This window comes from Bos mutus, chromosome 3 (assembly GCF_027580195.1).
Source record: "Bos mutus isolate GX-2022 chromosome 3, NWIPB_WYAK_1.1, whole genome shotgun sequence".
NCBI lineage: Eukaryota > Metazoa > Chordata > Mammalia > Artiodactyla > Bovidae > Bos > Bos mutus.
Genome location: NC_091619.1, coordinates 41,435,623 through 41,460,483, shown reverse-complemented (window position 1 = coordinate 41,460,483; position 24,861 = coordinate 41,435,623). Strand labels below are relative to the sequence as shown.

Below are 24,861 nucleotides of genomic sequence, written 5' to 3'. Positions count from 1 at the left end.
TTCACATATTAAGTCTCAAACTTCAGCAAAATAATATGAACTGGCCGACATGACTGCCGATACTCGATTTGTGGGAATAAATATCAGGGAAAATGCAAACAATTGTTGAATGTGGACAGGACATTTAGAGATACTTCGTTCTTTAGAATTCCATAGCCATGGCCAGGGGCCCGTAAAACGAGAAGTGCATCTCGGCAGAGTGGAACACTCATTAGAATTCATCTTTTCAGGACTTTTTCGGCTTTAAAAACTCTTTTGAGATAAGCTTTACTCAAGACTAGGTGATGACAGGAAGTCGTCTTTACTGAGTCCCCAGTTTTAAATTTATATGATTCTTGTCTTAAAGATGTGGATGTTAGGGTAGGTTTTTCTTTTTAACTATCTTGCAAGGGCTTGTTCGATCTGAATATCCAAGTAATATTCGTTTATCATTTTTCTGCGGCTGTTCAGCCTGTTGGATAGCCAGCAAAGCTAAGACCAGTAAATTGAGTTTTACTTGCTGGCCTCAGAGCGCTCCTTGAGTCAGTCGTCTCTTCTCTTGCGCGCCCCCTTCCTCCAAGAGGTAAACAAACGACTGCGAAACCGAAGGCTGGCACAAATCCTTTTCTGTTTCTGGAGAAACCACTCAGAGCGCATGCTCTTCCGGCAATAGGTCCGTAGCGCCATTTTCATATCGCAGGGACTGCCCTTTAATTAAGCTCGCGGGTAGGACACCCGGCATTAAAGTTGTTCTAGCTGTTCAAAAAGCCTTACAGAATCAAGTCAAGGGCTTCTTTGAGATGAACCACTCCCAGCGCTTCAGCTAAGACTGCGTCAAGACATTCTTTTGTGTTTATTTTTCCCGTGGACATGTGGCCCTCTCCCTATACCTCTGTTCCCTCCCCGCCCCCGGGCTGGTCGCGTTCCTCCGCCCCGCCCACCACGGGGACCAGAGCGATATTAAGGTTTGGCATTTGTGATGATTTGCGCCCACAGCGGCGACCCAAATGAGAGGACGTGGGGAACCGGATGGGAACGTTTTACCCCGTGAGAACAAAGCACAAGTTAATTCAGAATCCAGTATGTGTAGAGGAAACCAGTAGGTGTTCTTCTGAGCTAGGAGGTAGGGCTTTTTTTTTTTTTTTTCCTGCAGATTTTATTTCTTATAAAGATAGAGATCCATCAGTGGTGGGATGGGCGGTGGTTGAAAGATTAGCTGTAGGTAATCTTATAGATCTTATAGATCCTAGATCTGTAAGACTGCGTGTGCTCGCGCGCATGCAAGAGTTTGGAACAAGGGTGAGTGGGGCGAGAGAAGTAGAGAATGAGAGAGACAAACGAAAACTCTAGAGTGGGAACAAGACTCTGTGGGGTGCAGAAAACGAAGGGGCGCGGGCTCATCCTTGCCTGAAAAGCCACAGCAGCGCTCTCCGGGACACTCCCAACTCCACCGTTTCATTCATAAGTTTCTGCTCTGGAGGCCCCTCCTGGCTCTTCTGCCCAGGGCCGCGTATCCCGTACAGCAATTGGTGGACGGCAACAAAGCCTTAGCAACTGGCTCTTAGTGACCTGCGGGGCGCCTGGTAACTGGGGCGCGGACCCGGCGCGGAGAAAGGAGCTGGGCTGTCCCTTTAAGGGATGGCCGCGGAGCCGTGAAAGTGGAGGGAGCTGTGGGAGGGCGGGGAGGAAGGCCTGGGGGCGGACCCAAGGGGAGGAGGAGGAGGAAGAGTTGCTGCTGAAAGGAGGCGGCGAAGGAGGAGCCGGAGCAGCTGCTGCCAGCCGGCGGGCACCAGAGTCCTGCCCGCTGCCTCATGAGTAGCCACGGGCGCGATCGGGGCCAGACGTCTCCTCCTCCATGATCACTTTGGGAGCCGGGGGAAGACTTTGCCCGGCCGTGAGAGCTGGTCTGCGTTTCCCAGGCGCGGCGGCGGTGCAGCAGCGGCAGCAGCCGGGTCCGAATCGGAGTGGCCACAGCCCGGGGCGTGTGCGCCCCGCTCGGAGCGTGCTCGGGTTCCCCACGGAATGTCCCCGGGGCGCCCGGCGCGCTGACCCCCCAGCCGCCTCCGCCTTCGGCGCCTGCTGCCTCTCTCGGGCGGGCTCGGTGTTCGCGACTGCAAGCTTCCCGGCTCCTGGGCACTGGGGAAGCCCCCGGGGGCGGGTAACCTCAGCTGGCCACGACCCAGCCCTCCCCCGTGCGTATCTCGCTTAAGATGGCAGCGGAGTCAGGGGAACTAATCGGGGCTTGCGAGTTCATGAAAGGTGAGGAGCAGTCGCCCCGCATCCTCCAACCCTCTGTCGACACCCCAGCTCTTCACTTCTCGCCCCTGTGTCCCAACCACTGTCTCCGGCTTCTTCTGGGGCCCCCAGCGTACTACAATCGCTGCGCGCGCTCTCATCCCTTTTTTGTACTATCCTTTCCCCCGAGGACCCCCCGCTTCCGGCTTCTCTGTCTTTCTTGCGTCCCTCGTTCCCTCTGCAGCACTTTCGGAAGGCCTCCCAGCTCGGTAAAGGGACCGCACCGTCCTCTGCCGGGCTCCAGCGTGCAGCGGCTCGAGGGGATTCTGCTCCAGGGGATCCTTTCAGTTGCCTTTATCCTACTGTTGCTGGATCTCGGTTTTCGGGACACCTCCAACCACACCCCCTGTCTCTCCTCCCTTCCTCTTCTTGAAGTCTCCGGAGCTGTAGGGGAGAGTCTCGCCTCTCTCTTCCCCTTCCGCAGCGGTCTGGAGATTTCTGAACCAAACTTGCATCTCCAGTTCAACGGGTACCCTCAGCTTCTACCTGCTCCCGCTGGCCTGAAACCAGGGAGATCAGGGAGTTTTGCACGCCACTGAGTCCCTCAGTCGGGCCCTCGACTCGCTTCTCTAACTGGTGTGCTCTTGGATCTCTGTGGCTTTCCGGGAGAGATCAGGTTTCTGCAAGAATTCCACGTGTTAATGGGATCTTTAAATACCGGGTAGCAGTTGTTATTTTGTTATAGTGTATTAGCACCCCCCTACCCCACCAGCTTCCCTGCTTCTCATGTTTTCTCCCATCTTTTAAACTTGTCTTTCAGATCGATTATATTTTGCTACTTTAAGGAATAGACCAAAAAGCACAGTAAATACCCACTATTTCTCCATCGATGAGGAGCTGGTCTATGAAAAGTAAGTTTCTATATATTTTTTTAATCTCAGCTATTTAACTTGTTGGCTCTTGGGTAAGGAAATGCTATGCACCTTTATGACAGTTTTATTCTCCTTCTCCAGTGGTGCAAGTAACAAATCCAATTTCTTAGGCTCAGAGCTGGGGAAGAGGTGCAGGGAAAGTTAAGGTAATTTGAACCTGTCATCACCTCATTCCTTTTAGTCCTCTGTCTGTATTAGTTCTTCCTACCACCACAGTAAACTGCAGCTGTAGATTCCGAACACTCCCCAGAGCAGGGCCAGGGAGAGGCACTCTCTGTCCTTGCTGGATTCTGTAATAGGCATGTGAATCAGTCACAGGGTATTTATTGGAGCACCTACAGAGTACAGGGCAGTGTGTGTATTACAGGTGCTTCAGCTTTACCGATCACAAGGCTTCTGCTGTATCTCAGGATGTTTTTGTTTGTGCAGCTCATATTTGGAAAGTGGGACACACTTAGCTGTGTCCCAGTCATATCTATGAGTAAGATTTTACCTGGGTGGTAAATTGCTGCGTTATTTTATTTGAGTGTCCCAAGCGTCACTGCATTATTATTTTTGCCTTTGAGGAAGTGGCGTAGGAGTGCTGATTTACATTCTTTGGTTACTTTGGCTTTGTGGGGTTAGGATTTAAGAGTGAAAGATGCATGTAGGGAACTGTTTTCTGTGAAAGACTGTTGATCTACATGAAAAAGATTATAGTATAGTAAACATGTAATTCAAAGAGAGAGAAGTCTCGATTCAATAAAAGCAACATAATAGTAAGGAATAAGAAGGCTGAGTTGGCTTGATTATGTCCTTTTATCAAAAGAGCTGGTGTTTCAGGGTAGTCAGTATATTCTAACAGAAAATTTAGTTTTATTTTCTTGTTGCCTTAACCAAAAGTCCAATTACATGAACATAGTTAAGTGAACTGTATTCATGATAGAAAGTGCCCCAGGACTTGTGCTGTTAAGGGGGATTTTGGGAGTTCTGCCTAAGGATTTGTGAGTACCATCAGGCGTTCAAAGAGTGAGAGTATTCTCGACCATCCAGAGCACATCTTTTCTTTGAGGGAAAACAATCTTTAATTGTCACTTCATCAGAGGGATTCATGAAACTGATGTCTTCAGGACATTTCTCTTACTGGTGCTGGGAGCAGGATGCTCCTTGAATGGCTGAAGCAAAAGTGGGAATGAAAGAGCCCTTTGCTGCTGCTCATGAATGCCCAGAGCTGCTGCAGCAAAGAGGTCTAAATCCCTGGTGTCAGATTACAGCTCTGCTCCTAGACAGAATGGAGTGCTGCACTGCCTACTCCCTGACCTCAGGTACCTGGGTGATGTCACGGCCAGCAGTGTTTCTGGAGTATTCATTCTGTTGTTGTGAATGTGCATTGTTGTCGCTTTCTTTTTCTGTGTGTAGAGTTTGGGGGCCTTCCCTGAGTCTGAGAGTAGGAACAGTGTATACATTATTATGTTCAGTTCTTCAGTGATGTGCTGGAGGTTAATATGTCACTGAATTAACCCCAGGCATTAAGGTCTCAATTGCTTCTTTTGGGATTGCTAGTTGATAGATCTAGATCTAACAGGAAATTATGTTTAGTCAATTAAACACAGTGCTCAGTGGTTTGATTCTGATGTTTATATATGAGGAAAGATTTTGTATGATTTTAATGTTAGTATTTTAGGATAGGACTTCAAATCACATTCTTCTTATACTGATTCTACTGTATTTCTGTAAAGAAAGACTTTCTGGAAAGACCATCCAATTTATATTGTGAAATTTTGATGTCATTTGAAACTTTGATAAAGACTTCAGTCTGGGCAGAGTGTGTACTTCTTTTTGTTTGAGGTGCCCAAGTACTGTGCCACAGGAGTAGCTATGGTTCTGATCACCCACAACTCCATTTTTTGGTCACCTTCAACATTATACAGGGTTAGATGATATAGTGAATACAATGAAGATGGATACACGTTACCTTCACGGAGCTCCAGAGCTGGAGGGAGAAAGACAGGACTTCAGTGAGAGAGAGAGAGAAAAGATAACTGCCATAGATTCACATACCCCCCTGTGCTGGGGGGAATTCACGGCTGGGGAGCACATTTGGTTGAGGGGTTCAGAAAAGCCTTCATGGAAGAGTTAAGACTGGCTTGCAGAATGGACAGAGATGGGAGAGGAGAGATCCCAGAAGCAGGAATAGCAAGGACGAGGAGGGAGGCTCTAGAGTGTCCTCAGGGAATAGTGAGACCTCTGGTTGGCCTGGTGTGTATACAGGTTCAAATGGGGCTGTGTAATCTGAAGCTGAAAGGTCAGCTGGGCGAATTGAGTGCCAGGGTTCCCTTAGTATGCCATGGGACTCTCTTGAGGATTTGGGGGCAGTCCACGGTATGACTGGTCCTATGCTACTGCAAATAATGGCACATTTCATCAAGAATTTAAATGCACGCCAGGTGCTAGGTGCTCCACAACTATTAATTTATTTTATTTTCACTTCGGTTTTTAGGCAGTTACTGTTATTATCCTTAGTGTGCAAACAATGAGAGTAAGGGACAGAGAGGTTAGGTAAATTGCCCAAGGTCACAGAAGTAAGAAGTAGCAGACCTGGAATTTGAAATCGAGCCCTCTAGTTCTGGAGTACGTATGTGTGTTCTGTGCTTAGTAGCTCAATTGTGTTTGACTCTTTGCAACCCTTTGGACTGTAGCCCTCCAGACTCCTCTGTCCGTGGGATTCTCCAGACAAGAATATTGGAGTGGGTTGCCGTTTCCTCCTCCAGGGGATCTTCCTGACCCAGGGACTGAACCCAAGTCTCCTGTGTCTTCTGCATTGCAGGCAGATCCTTTACCACTGAGCCATCTGGGAAACCCTAGAATACATAGGTCCTCAAAAAATTAATATGATAGCATCATTTTGGACAGATTAGAGAGGAAGTAGAGCCTGCTTAGAGAAATTCTGAAATGTTCAGGGGGAAGAAATAAATGCCTTGATTAGAACTGGTGGCAATGGTGGTGGAAAGAAGAGCTCTGAATCCATGTGACTTGGCAACAGATCATGTGCGTGGGTTGGTGCGGTGCTGAGGAAAAAGAGGGGTCCAAGAAGTCTTTAAGACAGCCTGGGTCACAGTAAACCTGTTGGGACCATTGACTGAAACAAGAAATAGGGCAGAACTGGTTTTTGTGGGGAGATCAGGCGTTCTGTGTTGGTCAGGTTGGAAGGAGGGAGTTTATGGGATGTGCACATCAGGGTTGGATATCACATAAATTAGAAGTCCTTAAATTTGGAGGTTTTCCTCCAAAGATGATAAAGCTGTGAGAATGATGTAATTTCTGGGAGATACAGAAAAATATGAAGGGCTGTATTTCATAGGCATGACCAGGATGAGAGGAACCAAGGGAAAGAGGTAGTAATAAGCAGCCAAAAAGGTGGATCAACGCTGAAGGAGAGAGTAGAGAGGGGAGAGGAATAGACGCAGTGGAATCCGTCTTGTCAGCACTGCTTTTAGGACGTATTGAATTAGAGAGACCACAGAGACCTTTGAAGGATGAGTAATATCAGAGTTCTTCTATGACAGATAGCTTATGGTGACAAAAACCTGGACTATTATATCAGATTGTAATTCTCCAAGGAAAGAAGAGGGCTTGCCTGGTGGCTCAGCGGTAAAAGAATCTGCCTTCAATACAGGAGCCTCAGGAGACTCAGGTTCGATCCCTGGGTCGGGAAGATCCCCTGGAGGAGGGCATGGTAACCCACTCCAGTATTCTTGCCTGGAGAATTCCATGGACAGAGGAGCCTGGTGGGCTACAGCCTATAGGGTCACAAAGAGCCAGACACGACTGAACCGACTTAGCATGCCTGCAAGGAAAGGAGAATATTAGTATATGTGATCACATGGGGCCTTATACAGCCCTATATCTGTGTACTTATTTACGGAATGTGTAAGTGAAATGCTGCCTTTCTGGCTAAATTATCATCCTGGAAATGCAACTATTATTTTTTGAATTAAATAAATCAACAAATATTTAAATAGTGAGGCTTTGTTCCTCTTAAGGGAACTAAGGGCAAAATTTCTCCCAGCCAAAATTTTAGAACTGTTTTCAAGCTGACTTTGCCGTGGGGTTGTTGGAGTGGGGTGTCCACTGCAGTGATAGCCCACACCTCTGAGTTGGATCTGGAAAGGCAGTAAAGGCCCTGAAGTTTCTTAATCCTGGTTTGGTAGCTACCGGCTCTGACACCTGTCAGGGCAGAAGGCATAGATTGGCAACCCAGACCCACAGGTGCATCCGCTACCCACACCTGGCAACTGTCTGAGAAGCTAGTGGAGAAGGGTTAACAAAGTTGGCCTTATGAGATCCCAACTATCTATTAGAAATGAATTTTCTCTTTGAATTTTAAACAGAAGTTACCACATTAGTATAAAGGCATGAGCAATTTTAGTAAAATGTGGTTGATAATAAAGCATACATTTATCCTTGGGTTATGATTTCACAGATCAGAATTAAAATCAGAGTGTAAACTACCACACTTGTGGGGAAAATGTAGCCCCTAAAAAAGGGAGCCTTTTAAAGATTTGTCTGTATTTGATTAAGCTATAAATAATGCACAACTTTCCAGAAAGGCTAGTTCTTTGGTTTTGGAATTGGGCCGTGTAATCCAAATAGAGGCTTACTTTTTATAACTTGGCTCAAATTCCTTTTGGCTCGAAAGTTAACAAAATCAAATATGTTAATTGTTATAACTTTGTGGGCCCCTCCTAACTGTGATGGGTATTTGAACGTTTATGCATAGAAAGGAGACTGTAGAATTCTTATCCATTTTCATTTCTTCTGTCTTCGTGTTTGCAAAGGTACTGAAAATGCAGGAGAAAACTCTTCATGGACATACTCTGGTTACTGCATATTAAGCAGTTTCTGAAATGATTCAAAGAATTTCACCAAATGTTTTAGCATGGAAGAATGAGCAGCCTCTAATGAGAACTAATTAACTTGAAGATTTAAATAATTTAAAATGTCCAAATTTCATTTAAACTTTATTAAAGTAGCCTGATATTAATGCAACTGGGAATTTTGGAATAAATAATTTATAAAAGAATGATTTCTTATATGTAGCTTGTAGCATAGGCTTGAGTTGAAATGTGAGACTAGGACATCTTTGAGAGAAAGACAGAAAAACTTCTCTTGCCCGGAAATATTGTAGGAATAGAAAATTTAGGTTAAATCGAGGTAGGAAGAAACCCTTTTGTTTTTTCAGTTTTTATTTTGAATTTAATGTGTAACAAGTAGGCTAATGTCACGGAAAGCTGAATGCCACCTAAGCATATGAACATACACAGATATACACAGATATGTGATCTTATATAGAGCCTTGAAGGGAAAGTTGCTCAGTTGTGTCTGACTCTGTGGCCTATGGACTCTAGCCCATCAGACTCCTCTGTCCATGAAATTCTCCAAGCAAGAGTACTAGAGTGGGTAGCTGTTCCCTTCTCCAGGGGATCTTCCTGACCCAAGGATGGAACCTGAGTCTCCTGCATTGAGCCAGGTTCTTTACCTTCTCAGCCACCAGGGAAGCCCCTGGGCCTAGAGCCTTAGGGCCATCATTTGGTACCTCAAATCTCATTATAAATTGCTATGATATAGACAGAACAGGGGATACAGTTGAATTCAGAGACACATTTCATCATGAGAATAAAAATAAAATTATAGCAACAGCTAATATTTATAGTCCCATGACAAGCTAATATTTACAGTCCTATGACAAGCAATGTTCTTTATGTACATTAACTCAATCTTGGGAACAACCCTAGGAGTTAGGTGCTATTATTGTCACTACTTTATAGATGAGGAAACTGAGACTCAGAGAGGATTATGTAGATCTGAAGGTCATTGAGCTAGTAAATTTACCCTGAAGTCATGGTCTCCTGCTTCCAGCAAGTTCCCATTTGTCTTGAGCCTGAGGCTGGTAAAGAGGGTGGAGAACAGCTTTGCCCCTCCCTGGCTCATGTGACCCTTCTAACTTGAGTGGTGATGGCTTTGGCAAGGAATGGGCTGCTGACATTGTGTACACAAATTTATGTCCAGGCTGTATCTGGATATGTGCAGTAGTAATTAAAATGTTTTCCCGCAGCTCCACTTTTGTGGATATGAATTTGCTTTTTCTCCTTTCAGTGGTCTGCCCTGCCTAAAAGAGAGAGAGAAAATAAATTGAGTTAATTATCATTGTATGTTAATAGGAGAGGTGAAAACAAAAGAAGCCCAGTTTTTATAAGCTTATGAAGATTCTTTGCAGGAAGACTGTGAAATGTTCTTGCTGCTTAACTGGTGTCACTTAAGATGTAATGATTTGTGCATAGAATTCTCCTGAAAAATCAGAAAACTCTTTAGCATTTAAAAGGTGATATAGGTTTCTACTTTCTTCCCCTTTTCTCCTTTCTCTCATCCTAATCCTGCAGAAATAACAGTTCTGTTCAGGGCCACTTTTTCCATTCTCTGTTTTGAACAAAGAGTTTTAGGTGTGTGCTTATGTATGTGTACCTGTGTATATAACCAGGATTATTATGCTGTATATGTCATGAGAAAATAGATATCTGTAAACATTCACCACTTCCCTGGTGGCTCAGACAGTAAAAGTGTCTGCCTACAATTCAGGAGACCCGGGTTTGATCCCTGGGTTGGGAAGATCCCCTGGAGAAGGAAATGGCACCCCACTGCAATACTCTTGCCTTGAAAATCCCATGGATGGAGGAGCCTGGTAGGCTACAAGTCCATGGGGTCGCAAAGAGTTGGACACAACTGAGAGACTTCACTCATTTCGCTTATACATTCACCAGTCAGTTCTTAATTCTGTGACCCACTAGAGTCAACTTTTACTTTCAGGATACTGATTTATCAAATACTTGCTGTTTTGACCTCTTTGGCATTCACAGTGGGGTCGTCAATTTCTGTTCTTCGTAAGGACAATTGTTACTCAGTTCTTTCAATTTGCTTGAGACAAGCTTGGTGAAAATGCAAAAATTAACTGAGGTGCTGAGGACTCAGTTAAAACTGACAGGGCTAGTCTTAATCAGGAAGCCTGAGAAGGGATTCAAATGGGTTGGAGGAGAGTCCTGTGAGGAGCTGTGTGCCGTCCAAGTTCTTTGTTGGCCAAGTCACCACAGGGCGGCTTCATTATTGTGTTTGAAGTAGATCCCTAAGACATCAGATGTTCTCATTTGTAAGTTCATAAACACATTCCAAAGCCGAAAGTAAATGACTTACACTTAGCCACAGCTTAATGCATCTTTGTGCTTTAAAAAGAAAGAGAAAGAAAAAAAGACTCTTGACATGTTTTTATGGGAAGTGAAAAAAGCATAATTTAAAAGCTGTAGGTGGTTGGAAATAGAGGAAACAGTGCAGTCCTGTGATTGATACATCGTGCTTCCACTGCAGAGGCACGGGTTTGATCCCTGGCGGAGGAACTAGGATCCCTCATGCCTCATGGTGGGGCCAAAAAAAAAACCCCACTCCCCCCAAAACAAACAAACAAATGAAATATTTAGATGTGATAGATTTTGGTACAGAGCAGTATGCTAATGTTTTGGGGGTACATAAATACAGAAAGAAGGAAGTGTAAACAAATACAGGCAAGAAATGACAAAAGTTGTAAACGAATATATTAAAAATTCAAGAAAGGAAGAGATATTACTTCCCAGAGTGATAAAGACTTCATAGACTGATATTTGAACTAGCTTTTGAAGGGTGTGTAAGAGCGAAGAGTATATTTTATGATCTTTATGAGGACAAGTACCGCCTATTTTTGCTCACCACTGTATACATATATCTAGCACAGAGCTTGGCTTAGAGGTTGTACAAGAAATTTTAGCTGAATGAATGAGAGAAGAAGGAAAGAAAGAAAAATTTCAGTGTTGGGGAATAGCAAGATTTTGTTAGGTGAGGCAAAATATTTGAAGTGCAGAGAGGTCATGGGTGAGGCTGGACGCGTGGTTGGGGACTGGCTTATGGAAAGCTGTTTGGATCTCAGTTCCGCTGGTTTACGAATGACACAGGGAGACTGAGCAGAGCTCTGCTTAGGGCAAGTACTCCCGTGACTGGGAGGTGTGGCAAAACTGGATTATGGTTACAGCAATGGGAACAGAAAGGCTAGGTGGGAGAGAGGCTAGAGGGGATGGATTGTCTATATTTGAGGCATTTGAGGGGTCAGGGCAATTGAAGGTTAAGTTCAAGATGTATGGTTTGGATGATTGGGAGAAAGTGACACCTTAAAGTAGGGCATGTATGTAAATCAGAAGGAGAAGCTACCTTTTTGTTGCTTTATTTGGGGGATGGGGAAGGGAAGTAAAAAGGGGAGTCTATAATGAAAGTAAAAGAGGAGTCATTGTCCTTTGTGATCTTTAAGCAGAAAATAGACAATGCCTGCCCTGGATATCTAGCTATTTCCTTGTTTTAAAAATCTGGGGAGGTGGGTGGGACAGCTGATCTCAAGTTCCTTTCTGGCTCACTGATTTGAAGTGGGCTCAAGTGTGGAGTTCATTGTTTCTTTAAAAAATTTTTAAGCTTTAGTTTCAATTTACATTAAAAAAGTTGGTTTTGTTAATCGGCTTCCAGGACCACCAAAGAATCAGATGTTGAATGAGAACCATCAAAAACATTATTTTATTTATTAAAGCATGTAATGATCCCAGCCTTTGACAAACTTGGAAACATCTGGTAAAGCATCACAATTATTTGTGATCATCAGTGAATTTCCTTTATGGAAAATAGTTTCATAAGCTATAGTTTTTGAATAAAGTGTTTCATTTATTAATTTAATATTTTGGTGTTAAAGATCTTCATATCCTATTGATGAACTGAAGAATTTGCTAGTTCAGACATGTTCTTCTTTTATAAAATTTAGTTTTCTTTTGAGAACCAGAAGAGATGGTGTATTTCAAATTTGCTCTCCTTGCTACATATACTCTTACAACGCATATACTCTTATCTAGTCTTGTCTGGGAATGTGGCATTTCAGTAGGGCAGCTTCTACAAAAAGATGGAAAATTACATCTTGAAATATCAAAGTAGTTTTGTAATTTATGGGAACCTTTCTAAAATGAATCTACATTGTTGCCTTTGTAAAGAATTTACTGATTATGATTTACTCTTTTTTTCTGTGAGACTTTATTACTATGAGTACATTGGTTGTACAGTTTCATTGTAATTCAGGTATAGTTTTAGGAGCTCCTAAAGGTGGCTGAGGCAGTAAAGAATCTGCCTGCAATGTGGGAGATCTGAGTCGATCCCTGGGTTGGAAGATCCCCTGGAGTAGGAAAGTGCAACCTGCTCCAGTATTCTTGCCTGGAAAATTCCATGGGCAGGGGACCCTGGTGGGCTACAGTCTACAGGTTGCAAAGAATGGGACATGATGGAGCATCTGAGCAAGCGACTGATCACAGCACAATAAAGAGATTTCTGCTTAAGTATCAGATTTGCTAAACATCTTTTGTTTCGTAAACATCTTGTATCTTTTAGTGTTTTTAATCTAGTTAGTTTCTGTTGATGAATAGCTCACCTGAGTACTTTCTAGGTGTTATTTACTGTTGGATTATGTACATTAGTCGCTCAGTTGTGTCTGACTCTTTTCAACCCCATGGACTGTAGCCCACCAGGCTCCTCTGTCCGTGGGATTCTTCAGGCATCCTGGAGTGGGTTGCCATGCTCTTCTCCAGGGATCTTTCTGGCCCAGGGATAGAACCCAGGTGCCCGCATTGTGGGCAGATTCTTTACAGTTTGAGCTATTAGCTTTTGACATTTCTATCAATGTACCAGCAGCCACCAATAGCTGCCTCCTGCCTATGGTCTGTCTGATGAGTCTAACATGCTATGGGCATAGAAACCAGATATCATGTTTTATTAGCCTTTGGTGCAGTATAAGGCTATATAGACTTCCAAGTGAGTTGGAGACTTTCATAAATATTGCTAAAGGGCATGGGTTTGTGGCAGGCTTTAAAAGAAATAATATGCCTTACTTGTGATTCTCATTTATATTCCCGATTGAGATTTCTGAATTGGGGATCCTTGTATAACTGATTTCTGATTCTACACATTTCTTTTTCTTTTAAGAGAGTGTGAAATTGATATAGCACTTATCTTTAGTCCCCATAATCAAATTGTTGATCATCTGTAGCTGAATTAATCTGAAATGCTAAAAGCATTTTATTTTTATCTAAGTGTGATGCAAAGAAAAAGGGTTAAAAAGGTCTCTTCTAGGGAGCTGTGAATAGTGGGATTGTAAAATAGTGCGTTTTCTGTTCTGCCAGACACTTCAGTGTCCAATGTACTTCATTCTATATGCTCTATAGATTGCCTACAGCTCTAGAAAACTCAAAAGTAAAGTTTTAGGCTGATTTTAGCTTGGCAAAACTCTCAGATACCACTGAAGGGGCTGCTAAGCAAAAAAAAAAAAAAGGAGTTGGGATGCTGTATAGTTGGGGTGAGTCTTTTTAGACTGGGAGCCACTTCTGGAGCAGGTCACATTTAGAGCAAGCCAGACTCTGTGTGACCCTATGGACTGTAGCCCACCAGGCTTCTCTGTCCATGGGATTCTCCAGGCAAGAACACTGGAGTGGGTTGCCATTTGGGCCTTAGGGAAGCTATTAATGAATATTCAGATATCGGACAGTCTGTAAACTCTCTCAAGGAAAGACCTACGATTCTTTGGAAGCACACAAGAATAGGATCTGGCCTGTAGGATGGAGTGGTGTGTGTGTGTATGTGTGTGTGTATGTGTGAAGTGGGATGAGGGTGGAGGTGGGGATACAGATGGAGGAGGGATCAGAGAAGAATATCCTGAGGAAGTGTGACTGGAGCTGAGTCCTGAAGGGTAAAAGGGTGTTAATTAGGCCAAGGAGGGTAATGTGCGAAGGGCCTGAGGCAGGAATGAAAAGAAGTAGCTTGCTTGGAGCTTACTAGTACTGAAATGGAAATGGTACAAAATGAGAACTAGGTGGGGGCTACATCATCCTGGCCTCACAGACAAGTTTCAGGGTTTTGGTTTTAATTTCAGGAGTTTAGAGAGGTGATGTGATCATTGCCAGATGTTAGAGTGATTATTTTCCTTTTCAGGGCCTCCCTTGCTTTATGACATGTGAGGAGGGTTAGTCTTTTATGTACAGGGGATCAGTCACCAATCTGTTTTCTACCAAAGTCACATGTGTACTCTCTGCATAGCTCTCTTGCCTTTAATACCTGCCACTGAATAAAGGGGTTAATTTACACTGCTTGAGAATGTTTCTATGGGAGTGAATTTTAATCTTGCCAGTGCATTCCTGAAGAAGTCTTCTTTTGTTTTCATTAATCTGAGACTCAAAGTGGGAGTGTTTAATTAATTGACTTGCTTCAAAAAGGGAAGTCACAGGATTACAGACCTTGGTGCTGAAGGTTCTCTGTTATCGTTTAGTCCTGTCTTCCGTTGTTGTTGTTGTTCTGTGGCTAAGTTGTGTTCTACTCTTCGCAACCCCATGGCCTGCAGCACTCCAGGCTTCCATGCCCTTCATTATCTTCCAGAGTTTGCTCAAATTCATGTTCGTTGAGTCAGTGATGCCATCCAACCATCTCATCCTCTGCCACCTCCTTCTCTTTTTGCCCTCAGTGTTTCCCATCATCAAAGTTTTTTCCCAGTGAGTCAGCTCTTCACATCAGGTGGCCAGAGTATTAGAGCTTCAGCTTCAGCATCAGTCCTTCCAATGAATATTCAGGGTTGTTTTTCTTTAAGATTGACTAGTTTGCTCTCTGCTCAGTCCAGGGGACTCTCAAGAGTCTTCTCCAGCTCCACAATTTGAAAGCCTCAATTCTTCGAAGCTCAACCTTCCTTATGGTTCAACTCTCAGATCTGCACATGACTGCTGGAAAAACCATAGCTTTGAATATATGGACCTTTGTCAGCTAAGTGATGTCTCTGCTTTTTAATATGCTGTCTAGGTTTGTCACATAACTTTCCTTCCAAGGAGCATCTTTTAATTTTGTGGCTGCAGTCACTGTCTGCAGTGACTTTTGAAAATAAAATCTGTCACTGCTTCCATTTTTTGCTCTTTCTGTTTGCCATGAAGTGATGGGACCAGATACCATGATCTTAGTTTTTTGAATGTTGAGTTTCAAGCCAACTTTTTCACTCTCCTCTTTCACCCTCATTAAGAGGCTGTTTTTTTAAATTTTTTTTTCAATTTTTTTAAGTTTAATTTTATTTTTTAAACTTTACAATATTGTATTAGTTTTGCCAAATATTGAAATGAATCCGCCATAGGTATACCTGTGTTCCCCATCCTGAACCCTCCTCCCTCCTCCCTCCTCCATACCATCCCTCTGGGTCGTCCCAGTGCACCAGCCCCAAGCCTCCAGTATTGTGCATCGAACCTGGACTGGCGACTCGTTTCATACATGATATTATACATGTTTCAATGCCATTCTCCCAAGGAGGCTGTTTAATTCCTCTTCATTTTCTGCCATTCAAGTGATATCGCCTGCATATCTGAGGTTGTTGATATTTCTCCCAGCAATCTCAATTCTAGTTTGTGATTCATCCAGCCCAGTATTTCTCATGATGTACTCTGCATGGAAGTTAAATAAGCAGGATGACAATATACAGCCTTGACATACTCCTTTCCCAATTTGGAACCAGTCTGTTGTTCCATGTCCTATTCTAACTGTTGCTTCTTGACCTGCATACAGGTTTCTCTTTGGCTTTAAGGCAAAGTGGCAGCATTAACCCATTTTACAGAAGCAGCAGCGGGAGCCTCAGGTGGCCCTGCTACTTGCCCCAGATTAATAAGTGAGTAGGTGGAGAAGGGTTCTACATATTCCCAGTGTTTTGTATCTGGACGTCCCTAAAACCCTGGATAATGCACCAAAAGACAGGAGTGAGAGTTGATGTTGGGGTTCTCTCCTTTCTTTGTGATCTCAACAAATGTCAGACTTTATGTAGGTAAATAAATAGTAATGATGTCAAGTTTTCCTATCTTATAAAGCTTCTCTCTGAACTGTTGATTTGTTCTCTAGCTATGTTGAGAGCACAGTGAATTTCAGGGAGAAAGCTGTGAGGGTCTTCCCCTTCTCTGTGGGGGATACCCTGAGGGAAATGCCTTCTGAACCCAGACCCAACACACTGAGAGAGCAGAGTACATCAATTAGAGTGAGTAGATCTTGAAAAACATTTGAACTGTTGAATAGTTTGTCCAATATGGATAACCAGAGTCATGAACAATCTAGACTATTTTTAATATATATTCTATAACAGTCATATAGAATGACTGTGATAGGAAAATGTAATATAATATAATAGGCGGAAGGAACTTTAGAAGCAAATTGAGCATTTTCATTCAATAGATGAGAATGTGGAGTTGCAGAGAGGCTAAGACTTCAGCCCAGGGACATTGAGTGGTTCAGTTGGGACTGGAACCCCTTGCTTTCCAATGGTCTTTAGTTTTCCATCAGTCTGTAGTTGACTGATGTGTGGCTGGGAAGCTTCTTAGACGTGTAGCTTTTCTACCCTAGGAAGTTGACATCATTGTGACTATGGTTTATTATACATGAGCAACAACTCAGAATTGTACTTTGATCTTAGGTTAGTGTTTGCTGAGCATTTGAGGCCTTTTTGAATTTTGATTGTTGTGAGTTTCAGCTATGCACAGGATCTTTATCATCAGACTGGAGGGGTGCTGATAAGTTTTAGTAATAGGGGAAATATTAGGTGTAGCGTATAGCCTAGAGGTCTGTGCTGATTAATTTCACCAAAATTTTGCACATATGTACATACATACACATGCACACATATCACTGTCCTTTGGAGGAGACTGCTGTCTTAGTTAGTGCTTATCAGCGGTAATTATGTTTACTTGTCTGTCATTGGGTGGTGAGCTCCTTGTGGGTAAGGACTGGTGATCAGTAGGTTCTCAGTGATATTTGATTAATGGAATGAATGAATAGATGAAACATGTCAGCAGTGCTGATAAAAAAAAATGAAGAGTTGGCATGCCTTATAATGATCTTACAGACTTTTAAATATTTTTGGTATGGACAGATCAGATCAGATCAGTCGCTCAGTTGTGTCCGACTCTTTGCGACCCCATGAATCGCAGCACGCCAGGCCTTCCTGTCCATCACCAGCTCCCGGAGTTCACTGAGACTCACGTCCATTGACTCAGTGATGCCATACAGCCATCTCATCCTCTGTTGTCCCCTTCTCCTCCTGCCCCCAATCCCTCCCAGCATCAGAGTCTTTTCCAATGAGTCAACTCTTCGCATGAGGTGGCCAAAGTACTGGAGTTTCAGCCTTAGCATCATTCCTTCCAAAGAAATCCCAGGGCTGATCTCCTTCAGAATGGACTGGTTGGATCTCCTTGTAGTCCAAGGGACTCTAAGAGTCTTCTCCAACACCACAGTTCAAAAGCATCAATTCTTCAGCGCTCAGCCTTCTTCACAGTCCAACTCTCACATCCATACATGACCACAGGAAAAACCATAGCCTTGACTAGACGAACCTTTGTTGGCAAAGTAATGTCTCTGCTTTTGAATATGCTATCTAGGTTGGTCATAACTTTCCTTCCAAGGAGTAAGCGTCTTTTAATTTCATGGCTGTAGTCACCATCTGCAATGATTTTGGAGCCCAGAAAAATAAAGTCTGACACTGTTTCCACTGTTTCCCCATCTATTTCCCACGAAGTGGTGGGACCGGTTGCCATGATCTTCGTTTTCTGAATGTTGAGCTTTAAGCCAACTTTTTCACTCTCCACTTTCACTTTCATCAAGAGGCTTTTGAGTTCCTCTTCACTTTCTGCCTTAAGGGTGGTGTCATCTGCATACCTGAGGTTATTGATATTTCTCCCGGCAATCTTGATTCCAGCTTGTGTTTCTTCCAGTCCAACGTTTCTCATGATGTACTCTGCATATAAGTTAAGTAAACAGGGTGACAAAATACAGCCTTGACGTACTCCTTTTCCTATTTGGAACCAGTCTGTTGTTCCATGTCCAGTTCTAACTGTTGCTTCCTGACCTGCATACAAATTTCTCAAGAGGCAGATCAGGTGTTCTGGTATTCCCATCTCTTTCAGAATTTTCCACAGTTTATTGTGATCCACACAGTCAAAGGCTTTGGCATAGTCAATAAAGCAGAAATAGATGTTTTTCTGGAACTCTCTTGCTTTTTCCATGATCCAGCAGATATTGGCAATTTGATCTCTGGTTCCTCTGCCTTGTCTAAAACCAGCTTGAATGGATAGCACTCTTTAATTAATATGTTAACTTTTAGTGCCTTGCTCAGAGTAGGTGGTCAAAATTTTGTTTAGTGAGTATTGCTTGGAATATAGTTTATCTTTTTTGCTGAAGAGTTGAAAATTTTCAGAGAAAACTTCTGATATATAGAATAAGGTATCAAGAGGGAGGGGACATAGGTATACCTGTGGCTGATTCATGTTGATGTATGGCAGAGACCAACACAATATTGTAAAGCAATTATCCTCCAATTAAAAAAGAACAACAGCAGCAAAAAAGACTAAGACACAACTGTACTGTAAACAATGATTCCTCTAGGAATGGACCCACTTAAATTAGAGTTTGTTAGAAAAGCCAAACACAACACAAAATAATAATGCATCGTTAAGTGTCATGAATCTCATGAGAAGACGTAGACATGTTGGGTATAATAGAAATGCTTCTAGGCCCAATTTTTTTTTTTTTTAATTTTTGGCCACACCCTGCAGCTTAGTTCCCTGACCTGGGATTGAACCCGTGCCCCTAGCACTGGAAGGTGGAGTCTTTAAGCACTGGATGGTAGGGGAAGTTCCTAGGCTTAACTTCCATTTCCTTAAAATCTGTGGGTCATGGGTGACCCTGATCAACATTTGCTCTGTCCTTGGGCTCCCATTTCTTCATCCTGTCCACATAACCCTCCCTTCCCTTTCTTCCCCACTTGTAGGACTCCAGTTCTTTTAATTTCTTTTCTAACAAAACAGGGAAGAATTTGATTTTAGCTACTTAACACTTAACTGAATAAAAGTAAGTGTTGATTTTCACTTAAAAATTCAGGAGTTTCATTCTAGATATTGGCCCATAATTTGCCAACCTTACAAGGGGAAATTTATATATAGATACAACATATATTGGGAAAGGAAATGGCAACACACTCTACTATTCCTGCCTGGGAAATCCCATGGATAGAGGAGGTTGGTGGGCTATAGTCCATGGGGTTGCAAAAGAGTCAGACATGACTTAGCAACTAAACAACAACAACAACAATGATATATATGTATTGATAAGGGATAGATATATAGACAAAGGATATTTACTCATATGTTCATTCATTCATTCAATTTGGAGGAGTACCTCAGGGTGCTCTACAATAATAAAATAATACATCCATGGTCTTCCTTGCCCAAAGGAGATGTTTCCCCTCATTCCAGCAAAAGTCTGGGGCCTTGCTTGGCAGTGGCTCTGGTGACCTCCTTCCTGGGAGTTGCCAAAAGAAGACACTATCAAGGGTCATTACCCTCAGGCTTAGGAGCCCACTCAGCCCTTGGGTTTCTTTATTGCATTTCTGCAGGGCTTATCTGTGCCATTTCTCCTCCCCATTTTCACTGTCCCCGGGTTGATGACCTTCCAGTCCTCTTCTACCCTGAGCCCAATTCTTTTATTCTCCTGCCTTGGTTCCAAGTTACCATAGTACGTATTTTATGCCTTCTAGCAATTATTTTGGGAGGAGGCAATGGCACCCCACTCCAGTACTCTTGCCTGGAAAATCCCAGGGACGGAGGAGCCTGGTAGGCTGCAGTCCATGGGGTCCCTAAGAGTCTGACACCACTCAGCGACTTCACTTTCACTTTTCACTTTCATGCATTGGAGAAGGAAATGGCAACCCACTCCAGTGTTCTTGCCTGGAGAATCCCAGGGACGGCGGGGCCTGATGGGCTGCCGTCTATGGGGTCGCACAGAGTCGGACACGACTGAAGAGACTTAGCAGCAGTAGCAGCAGCAGCAATTATTTCAATAGTTACCAATTGATTTTTCTGTTTTCACATTTTCTATGTGAAAATTAGCTAATGGTCTGTCTTGTAATGCATTTCCATTTTCCCCACCCTGGGTGAGGAAAATTCTTACAAAGATACATGTTGTAGGGAGGTGTCTTCTTTGTACCAGGCATTTTATTGTACCTAAGTCAGTGATAACCTGTCTTGGTGTGAGCAGTGAGCGGCTGTGATTGGTTTTTCAGTGCTCTGGACATTTTTGAAATGTATTTAGCTTGTTAGAAAATTGTATATATATGTATAATATATATGCCTATATACATATATATGGTGCTGGTGCTTTAGTCATGTCTGACTCTTTGAAACCCTGTGGACTGTAGCCTACCAGGCTCCTCTGTTCATGGAATTCTCGAAGCAAGAATACTCGAGTGGTTGTCCGTGCCCTCTTCCAGGGAATCTTCCAGACCCAGGGATTGAACCCGTGTTTCTTATATCTCATGCAATAGCAGGAGGGTTCTTTACCACTAGCTAAAATCCCATGGACGGAGGAACCTGGAGGGCTGCAGTCCATGGGGTCGCTGAGGGTCGGACATGACTGAGCGACTTCACTTTCACTTTCACACTGTATTATAAATACTGTAAGCACTGTAAGGAAAGGATGTATAAAATGACCATAAGATAGAGTTTGTTGGCTGTATACTTGTCTGTGACAGTTCTGAACTTTGAAGACCTGTTCTGAATTGCTCTTGGCTGTGCAAAATGTTTTTTAAATTATATTTATTTATCTTTGTGCTGGGTCTTCGTTGCTGTGCAGGCCTTTTTTCTCTAGTTGAGGCAAGTTGGGGGGCTGTTGTCTAGATGCGGTATGCAGGCTTCTCACTGTGGGGTCTCCTGCCTTAAAGCACAGGCTCTAGGGCACGTGGGCTTCAGCAGTTGTGGCTCGAAGGCTCTAGAGTGCGAGCTCAACAGTTGCGGTGCATGGGCTTCATTGCTCCACAGCATGTGGAATCTTTCCAGAGCAGGGTTCCGTGTCCCCTGCATTGGCAGGCAGATTCTCAACCACTGGACCACCAGGGAAGCCCCTCTAGTTATTTTAAATAATTTATCTATTTATTTATATATCTCTAGTAGTGTTAGTTGCTCAGTCATGTCCGACTCTGCAATCCCACGAACTGTAGCCCACTAGGCTCCTCTGTCCATGGGATTCTCCAGACAAGGATACTGGAGTGGATTGCCATTCCCTTTTCCAGGCGATCTTCCCAACCCAGGGATCGAACCCAGGTTTCCTGCATTGCAAGCAGATTCTTTACTGTCTGAGCTACAGGAAAGATATATATCTCTAGTTGTTTGTTATTTTTGTTTTTATTTCTTTAAAAAAAAATCTTGATCAGTATCATCTCTCAGCGCAGAACATTTTCTGCAGGGATGGAAATGTTCCATTTCTGTATTGTACAACTTAGTAGCCAGTGGCCACATGTGGTTTTTGAACTCTTGATATGGGCTAATAAGATGGGAGAACTGAATTTTTAATTAATTAATTTACTGAAATAAATTTATTAATTAATTTAACTTAATTTAAATAGCCACATGTGGCTAGTGGCTGCCATATTGGAGAGTGCAGATCAACTTAAGAATAACGTCTGTATTTGATTTACTTTTTTCTGTGTTATTGCAGTATACCAATTTATTTTCATGGTTTTGGTGAAGTAAGTTTGTTCATTAACCATGTACTTCCAAAAGTACTCATGGCTAAGCTGGCTGTAATGTTAGAAACAGCTTTGAGTTTGGGATTGAAGTTGGTTTGTAATGGTTAGTGTGAAATTAGAGATGACTTGAATTCTTTATGCTTTCCTAAACTTTGTTCACAGTGAGTTAAAAAAGCTGAAATAATTTTAACTAAAGATTCTAGATTTACTTTAAAATTCTACATCTCAATATTTATGTTCAAGTAGCAAAAGAATCAGATATATTAGTTAAGAGTTTTTCTTACAGTAAGCCAAGGACAAGGAGATCTGTGTGATAGAAATGGGCTGCCTTAACCAGTGCTGATAGGTGCTTATTTGCAAAGTCCATTCATTTTGCCTCTCTTGAGTGAATTCTTGTCAACAGGGCTTAACTGGTCAGTAATTAAATGTTATAGGTATAGTTCCTTTTGCATTCATGGGTATTTTGTTTATACTTAGAGCACAATATCACACTGGGGACTTTAGAAATAGATCAAGAATTTTTAATTTCAAATTGTTGCAGCTTTCCTTTTTTGGTAACTCTACTCAACTCTCATGGAGCCTGTGTGGAGGGACACCTAATTTTTGTGTTACCTTGAATATAAATTACGTGTTACCAAAATATTGTCAAGTTGTCTGACATGGTAAAATAAACAAGTTTAGTACTCTTTGCTTAAGTAAGGCAGGAGACTGTTGACAGATTTGTAATGACATATCTATGATAATGTATTTTGGGTAACAGAAAAAATTAAATAAACCCTAATTTTTATTTAAAAAACTTAAACAAGGGTCTTTTGGGGATGCTTTTTTTGGGGAAACGTGTTGATATTTAGTAAACTTATGGTCTAGGTTAAATTGAATTTGGGCATTAATGAGCAAAATATTCATAATGCAGACTCATTTCTGTCTGTGAATGTTGCTCAGTCATATCTGACTCTTTGTGACCCCATGGACTGTAGCCTGCCAGGCTCACCTGTCCATGGAATTCTCCAGGCAACAATGCTGGAATGGGTTCCCTTCTCCAGGGTGTCTTCCCAACCCAGGGTTTGAACCCAGGTCTCCTGCATTGCAGGCAGATTCTTTACCATCTGAGCCACCAGGAAAGCAGACTCATTTGCTGAAGTTTATTATGAGTAGTCCATTCTTCTAAGCATATTAGGCATGAGATACTATCACTGAGTGAGAAGCTTACACTATAGTTGGCGGTAGAATCCACACTTAAAAAGATAACTCATAGTATGTGATAGATTATGAAAAGAAAGTGAAAGTGAAAGTTGCTCAGGCGTGTCCAACTCTTTGCAACCCCAGAGACAAAACAGTCCATGGAATTCTCCAGGCCCGAATACTGGAGTGGGTAGCCTTTCCCTTTTCCAGGGAATCTTCCCAATCCAGGGATCGAACCCAGGTTTCCCACGTTGCAGGCGGATTCTTTACCAGCTGAGCCACAAGGGAAGCCCAGGAATACTGGAGTGGGTTGCCTATCCCTTCTCCAGCAGATCTTCCTGACCCAGGAATAAACCGGGGTCTCCTGCATGGTATGTGTTGTGGGCCAAAAGAACGGCTCAGATGATAAGTTTTGGGAACTTTGAGAGAAGGATGGCTAGTTTTTCCTTAGGATGAGTGGAGAAGTTAGGACTTGAACTGAATTTTGTGGAAGCTAGAAGGTATTAAAAAAGAAAAGGAGAGCACTCCAGGCAAGGAGACCAATGTGAACAGTAGCTTGGATTAAGAATGTGCATGGCGTATTTGGGAATGAAGAATGAATGTTTGGAATGAAGATTCTGTACGGGACCTGTTAGGAGAGATTTGTCTGGAAGCCAGGAGTGTGATTTTTGAGTCAAAGAATTATTCTGAAGGGAGTAAAGAGCCATTAAACATTTTTTTTTTATAGTGAAAACTTTTATATTTGGAATTAGCCAGCTGGACTCAGTTTAGATGATGCCAATTTTGTTGGCAACATCCAAAGCATCATAGTCAGGAGCCAGTCGAACATATGCCTTCTTCTCTCCATCAGGCCTGATCAGAGTATTGACCTTAGCCACGTCAATGTCATAGAGCTTCTTCATAGCCTGTTTAATTTGGTGCTTGTTGGCCTTGACATCCACAATGAATACCAGTGTGTTGTTGTCTTCTATTTTCTTCATGGCTGACTCGGTCGTGAGGGGGAATTTGATGATGGCATAGTGGTCAAGTTTGTTTCTTCTAGGGGCGCTCTTGCGAGGATATTTGGGCTGCCTCCTGAGCCACAGTGTTTTGGGCCGCCGGAAGGTGGGCGACGTCCGGATCTTCTTTTTTTTGTGGCTATGGACACCTTTCAACACTGCTTTCTTGGCCTTCAAAGCCTTTGCTTTGGCTTCAGCTTTAGGAGGAGCAGGGGCTTCCTTCTTCGCCTTCGGCGCCATCTTCGTGAAAAGGCTAAACATTTTTGAACAGTGAGAGGATATGTGAGAAGCTAGATTTTCTAAAAATTAATTTCTAGTGTGGAGTACAGGTTGATTGGGCAAGAGAGAGAAAAAATTTAAGTACTAAAGATGTGAGATGAAGAAAGACCTGGACTTTTGTTGCCAAAGTAGGAATAGAAGAGGAAGGATGACTTAGAGTAATAGCTTATTTGATATATAAGAACTAAATTGATACTTACTTGCTGCCCTATTGTGATTAGGAGGTTTCATGTCAGAGAGACTGGAAGAAGGAAAATATTTCAGTCTGGAAGGCTGATTGGAAGGAAAGATGGATTGAGTTCCAGGTGACAAAAGGACCCAAAGATGGAAAGTCCAGCAGGTAGTTGAAGATGGGAAAGACTGATGCTGGATCTCAGCTTAAAAGCCGTCTGTTTTCCATGGTGTTATCATGTAATTTATAACAGCAGACTGGTGACTGTATCCTGGAGAGGATGTAAAGGAGTGGAGAGAGGGAGCTGAGCCAGGGTGTTAGAGCATACAGAAAGTTCAAGGAGAACGAAACTGAAAAAAGACTGCACTTAAGGTACCTGAGGATTGAGAGCAAGGTTTGAGAGGAACAGTTGGAATTGGAACC

General features: G+C 42.9%; 2 protein-coding genes across 8 annotated transcripts in view; one reads left to right on the top strand and one right to left on the bottom strand.

The window, feature by feature from the left end:
• The first annotated feature begins 958 nt into the window (after positions 1-958).
• CDC14A (cell division cycle 14A) overlaps positions 959-24,861 on the top strand; it is a 189,697-nt gene continuing 165,794 nt past the window's right edge. For 3 of the 7 annotated variants that reach the window (XM_070367597.1, XM_070367594.1, XM_070367599.1), the window contains exons 1-2: positions 959-1,102; positions 3,035-3,125. In XM_070367597.1, the coding sequence (XP_070223698.1) occupies positions 1,009-1,102; positions 3,035-3,125 (185 nt within the window). In that variant the 5' untranslated portion in view covers positions 959-1,008. Of the gene's footprint in view, positions 1,103-1,717; positions 2,239-3,034; positions 3,126-24,861 lie in introns of those variants that run through there. The other 4 variants (XM_070367598.1, XM_005906361.3, XM_070367596.1 and 1 more) reach the window with 4 other exon arrangements.
• LOC106701350 (large ribosomal subunit protein uL23) lies at positions 23,685-24,246 on the bottom strand. Its single transcript, XM_014481668.2, has one exon. The coding sequence runs from the start codon at positions 24,225-24,227 to the stop codon at positions 23,757-23,759; it is 471 nt and encodes a 156-aa protein (XP_014337154.2). The 5' UTR covers positions 24,228-24,246; the 3' UTR covers positions 23,685-23,756.